This window comes from Colobus angolensis, unplaced genomic scaffold, assembly GCF_000951035.1.
Source record: "Colobus angolensis palliatus isolate OR3802 unplaced genomic scaffold, Cang.pa_1.0 Scaffold64, whole genome shotgun sequence".
NCBI lineage: Eukaryota > Metazoa > Chordata > Mammalia > Primates > Cercopithecidae > Colobus > Colobus angolensis.
Window position 1 is genome coordinate 2,040,184 of NW_012120043.1, and position 5,324 is coordinate 2,045,507.

At 61.8% G+C, this 5,324-nt stretch overlaps 1 protein-coding gene across 1 annotated transcript in view; it reads right to left on the minus strand.

Annotated features, from left to right (window-relative positions):
- Nucleotides 1-769: 769 nt before the first annotated feature.
- The window catches only part of MKNK2 (MAP kinase interacting serine/threonine kinase 2), a 9,787-nt gene continuing 5,232 nt past the window's right edge, over nucleotides 770-5,324 (minus strand). Inside the window, exons 8-11 of the mRNA XM_011964114.1 lie at nucleotides 4,985-5,221; nucleotides 4,318-4,482; nucleotides 3,416-3,459; nucleotides 770-3,136 (exon numbers count right to left, since the gene is read on the minus strand). Of these exons, the coding sequence (XP_011819504.1) occupies nucleotides 2,893-3,136; nucleotides 3,416-3,459; nucleotides 4,318-4,482; nucleotides 4,985-5,221 (690 nt within the window). The 3' untranslated portion in view covers nucleotides 770-2,892. The remainder of the gene's footprint in view (nucleotides 3,137-3,415; nucleotides 3,460-4,317; nucleotides 4,483-4,984; nucleotides 5,222-5,324) is intronic.

Genomic DNA, 5,324 nt, shown 5'->3' on the forward strand with positions numbered 1-5,324 from the left:
TTGAGACAGTCTTGCTATGTCACCCAGGCTGGAGTGCAGTGGCACGATCTCGGCTCACTGCAAGCTCCGCCTACCGGGTTCATGCCGTTCTCCTGCCTCAGCCTCCCCAGCAGCTGGGACTACAGGCAACCACTGCCATGCCAGGCTAATTTGTTTTGTATTTTTAGTAGAGATGGGGTTTCACCATGTTAGCCAAGGTTAGTCTCCTGACCTTATGATCCGCCCGCCTCAGCCTCCCAAAGTGCCGGGATTACAGGCGAGAGCCACTGCGCCCGGCTTTTTTGTTTGTTTGTTTTGAGAGATGTACTCTCGCTCTGTCGCCCAGGCTGGAGTGCAGTGGCGCGATCTTGGCTCACTGCAACCTCCGCCTTCCGGGTTCAAGCGATTCTCCTGCCTCAGTCTCCTGAGTAGCTGGGATTACAGGTGTGCACCATCATGCCCGGCTAATTTTTGTATTTTTAGTAGGGATGGGGTTTCACCCTGTTGATTAGGCTGGTCTAGAACTGCTGACCTCGTGATCTACCCGCCTCTGCCTCCCAAAGTGCTGGGTAATTACAGGCATGAGCCACCGCGCCCGGCCGAGCTCAGCTTTTGGCCGCTGTCTTCCCAGCGGTGCATCCAGGCATCCTGGGGCAGACACAGACCCCACAGTGGCGCACCACCTCACAACTCCTGACTCAGCACCACGGGCAACAACGTGGTTTTGCAACAATAGGTTGGGGACAGCTCCTTATGCAGCGACAGAAAACTTAAAACTCCGGCACACACAGCAGGTTTTTTGACTTTTATTAAATCTTTACAAAACAGAATACAAAATTCCGGCATTGACAGTTGGTGTAAAGGAAAACTTCTGAGCTCCGTCAGTTCACCTGGTACAATGGAATTAAAGTGCTTGGATGTTTTTCCCCCACTTAAAAAAAAGTTTGAGGTTTTTTTTTTCTTTTTTTTTTTTTTTGTCTTTTAAAAACATCGTAACATTAACACATGGCCGTTCACCGTCCCCCAGCGCTGGGAGCTGGCCTGGGGCCCAGGGTTCTCCAGGATCTTCACTCATTCACAGTAATGGTTCTGACCAGTCTTCCAGGTCGCACATGGATGCGACAGGGGTGGGGAAGGAGGAGGAAGTGACTGTCCCACCTTCAGAAAAAAAAAAAAAAAAAAGCTGCTAGCAGCTCAGACGCGATGGCTGTGGGCGCCTGCAGCGGGCGGGGGTCTGTTTGTTTGTTCTTTTATACAAAAAGGCAGAGAATCCCCCGTTACAAAACATAGAATCACTGATGGGCGAGACATGAAGGGGGAGGGGGGTGGGCGGCCTGCCCCACCCCCCCAGGGGTCTTTGGAAGGGGCAGTCCACAGATATGGGCAGTGGGGACCAGGGAGGGCAGAGCACCCCCACGGCCACCGGACTGTGACCATCCTACAAGATTCGGGAGGGGCAGCAGGGCCAGGCAGACGGTCTCCGAGGCCCCCACCCCCAGACCCCCCGACATTCAAGTATTCTTCAAGAACAGGGAAGCAAAGTCAACCGGTTTTTTTTCCTTAAAAAAAAAAACAACTAAAAAACTAAACACAAGGAATCCCGACCGCGGATTTAGAAGCCAGAGGGGGCTGTCCCAGGCGTGGAGTTTGGGGACTGGGCTGGGAAGGGCGGGTGGTGACCCTAGCTGCCCCCGCAGCACAGCCCCGCACACTTCTAAAGTGGAACCCTGTATTGCATAGAACGTCCCCCCCGCAGGCAGGGGCGGCAGGCTCCGCAGCCCCCAGGGGTTGGAGCGTGGAGGGTGGGGGGACTGAGCAAGCCCCTCCATTCCTGGGTGCCCGAAGGGAGGCCAAGGCCCCGGCCATTTTCCTGAAGGTGGCAGACCAAAAACGCTGCCCTGGGGGGTGGGGATTCGGCCAGACCCTGGGGTCTGGGCCCTGCTCTAAGGACAAGGACGGAGCTGACAGAGTTTCCAGGCCAGGCCCGAGGGGCGGCACGAGGCAGGACGTGGCCACGGTCAGACTGAGCCCTGAGAAGGGGCACTCGCATGCCCCAAGGGGGTGTCTTCAGGACCCCCCACGTTGGCTGACAGTGCCTGTCCAGTCCCTCTGCCTCCTGCGGTGGAAACAGCTTCAGGCCGGGCGGGGCTCCTGCTGTCTCAGGCCCTGGAGCGGTGGAGAGGGGCAGCGGCGAGCCCCTGGGGTCAGCTGCAGTTTAAGGTCAAGGTTGGAGGCCGAATCTGGCCACCAGGAGTCCTGGACAGACAGACAGGCCTTGCAGGAAGCCCCGATTGTCAACTATCAGGGGGACAAGGCAGGCGCGGGTGAAAGGCTGGGGGATCCCATGGGGTGGGTGGCTGGGCTGCCCTCCACCTGCCTGCCTGGCCCCTCTGGAGACAGGCAGGTCCTCCCCTCCCCAACCAAGCCACCAGGGGTGCTCTCAGGGTGAGGGATAGAGGGGAAGAGCCTGTCCCTGAAATACTGCGGGCTGGGAGGGAACACGGGCAGGGCCCTGTGCCCTCCCCAGCTCTGGAAGATGGCGAACGATGTGGGTCTGCTCTCCTGAGTCACTGCAAGCCACGTGGGCAGATGGCGGGCAGTACAGGTGACCTGGGGGCTTCACAGTACAGGTGAGCAGGGCTGGGGGCCGGGGAGGGGACAAGCCCAGCCACGTACCCTCTGCTCACCTCCCCGGGTGCCTGCATTGCTTTTAAGCGTCCGAAGGAAAAAATAAGGGGGAGGGGTGGAAACAGGAAGGAAAAACCCAAAAGCAAAAACTTTCTATAAAACGCCCCCCCTCAGCTGAGCTTAGTGCCTGGGAATCCAGCCAGAGGAGGGGCGGCCCGCAGGACACCGGCTGGCGACATTCGATTGGGGGATGGGCGAGCTATGTACAAAGGGGAGCCGGGAGGGTCAGGCGCGGTCTCCCAGCAGGACCACGGGGGCCGAGCACAGGCTGGCCCTTTGCCGCCGCTGCGCCAGCTTGGACTGGGAGGGCGGAGACAGCTGCAGGCAGCGTGAGGTAGCTCGGACCAGGACGGGCTGGCCCTGCCCCGCGGCCTCCTCCTCAGCCAGGTCCTCGTCGTGCTGGGCCAGCTGCCGGTTCATGGCGATGGCCTCGGCTGCGAAGGACGTGAGGTCTTTGGCACAGCTGTTCCTGGGAAATGGGGTGGGGGTAGGTGGTCACCAAAGAGGCACCCCTTAGGGAACCGCTGGGGTCTGTGCAAGGCCCTGGGGGAAGGGGCTTCATGCCCCCCTCCCAGCCCCGACCCTGGGGCTCCTCTGAGTGCCAGGGCCCCACCGGGATCTCCACGGAGTTATCAGGCTTGCCTGCAGCCCCCACCCCAAAGCAGCGCTCCAGGTCTTTCCCAAGTGTCTTAACCTGGAAACCCCGCCCCCTGGACTTGGGGGTCCCAAGCACCCCTGCAGGCCTCACCTCTGCAGGACCATCGGAGTGGGCAAGGTGTTCTCCGGGGCACACTGCAACGAGAGCGGGCAGGGGGCGGGGCTGGAGAGCAGCTGGGGCCGCCTGGGGTGCCAGGAGGGGTGTTTGGCCAAGGGATGCCGTGCCCATCCCATCACCAGGACCCCATCGGAGACCAGAAGTGCACCCGGGTGTCCCGGGAGCCAAGTCCCTGCCCCAGGGTCTCTATGGCGAGGCTCCATGTCCACCTGCCCAGGGAAACCGAGGCTAGGCCAGGCTGAGGCCTGGTGTTGCAAGACCCCGTGAGGGTGGAGAGCAGAGCCCCAGGCCCTACCTCTCCCGGCTGTTCCCAGCCCAAACCCACCTCCGCCCCCCTCTTAACCCACGGGTCTCTGGATGCTTCTGGAAGGAGTTTGGAGGCCCCCAGCCCCTCGCCTGGGGACACAGAGTGACCCCAGCTTCTATTTTTAGTAAATCTCCACTCCCTGGGGTGGCAGCTTGGCTCAGATGACCTCTGGCAGGAGAAACACCTGACTCCGCCTGGATCGGAGGCCACACAGGGAAGGGTGAGGGGCAGAGCCTGGGCCTGAAACTGATGACAGGCTGGGGTCTCTGTGAGCTGGACTCGCTGCCCGCTTCACTCCAGCTTGCAGAGGAATGTAGGTCCCCACCACCCTCCAGGAAGCTTCTCTGAGTAGCTGCTCCTGGGAGCTGCCGGCCTGACCAGCGTGCACGGCCCATACGTGGGCCGCGGGGATTTCGGCTGCAACCCTCATCCCAGGGCAGAGCCTGCGCTCTCAGACCTCAACGCATCTCAGAGTCCCAGGCTACACCCTCGCGGCTTCCCGTGCTTGCTCTGAGGCCACCCTGCAGCCTCCCATACCCTCCCTGGCGCCCCTGGGGCTGGCACTCACCCCCTGAACCCAGGGGTGCTGCAGGACTTGGGCGGCGCTCAGTCTCTGCTTGGCGTCGCGGACGAGCAGCTTGGAGATGAGGTCTTTGGCAGCACAGGAGATGTGGGCCCAGTCCTTGTCAGGGAACTCATACTTGCCCTCCTGGATGCTCTCAAACAGCATGTTCTGGGGACACAGGACACAGGGGAGCTTAGATCTGCCCAAGGACCTGGATACTTTGCACTGACATGTGGCTCCATCAGGACCCCAACCACCCCGAGACCCTTGACCATGCACACCTGGGGCGGAGGGGGCTGGGAGCCGGACCCGGAGAGTCGGCTCTACCCAAGTGGAGCTGGAGTTACAAAAAGGCAGCTCTGGAGGACCTGGTTCCAAGGGCCACAGGCCACAGATGCTGAGCCTTAAGCAGCGGGCGGGCAGTCTGAGCCTGATCCCCCCAAACCAGGAACCTCACTCCACCTCTCAGCTCTCTGAACCCTGTCTGCGTTTTCCCTTGGGCAGGCAAACCTGAAAAGCCTTCGGGAAACTGGAGGACAGGGCGGCACTGCCCTGTGGATGGTATCAGGGGGTAGGGCACACAGGGCAGGTCCCCGGGGGGTTAGGGGGTGCACAGGGCAGGCCCGGGGGAAGAGGTGCCCAGGAGAGGAGGGTACGCGTGCCGCCGCACCTGGCAGGCAGGGCAGGCCTCGCCGCGGTCCCAGCCGCAGTCGCTGCCACAGCGGCCCACGAAGGGCGGGTAGCCGCTGAGCAAGATGTACAAGATGACGCCCAGGCTCCACAGGTCGCAGCGCTTGTCGTAGATGCTGGCCTCCTCGCTGAAGGCCTCCACCACCTCCGGGGCCATGTACTCCGCCGAGCCGCACTGTGGGCGGTGGAGAGGCGCGTCAGCCGGGGCTTCCCGGCATCACGTGGGACCCGAGCCCGGGTAACTGCGGGTCACCTGCGCCAGCCGGCTCGGACCCCGCCCCACCCCACCAATCAGCTGCGGCCGGGAACGCGTCCCGCCC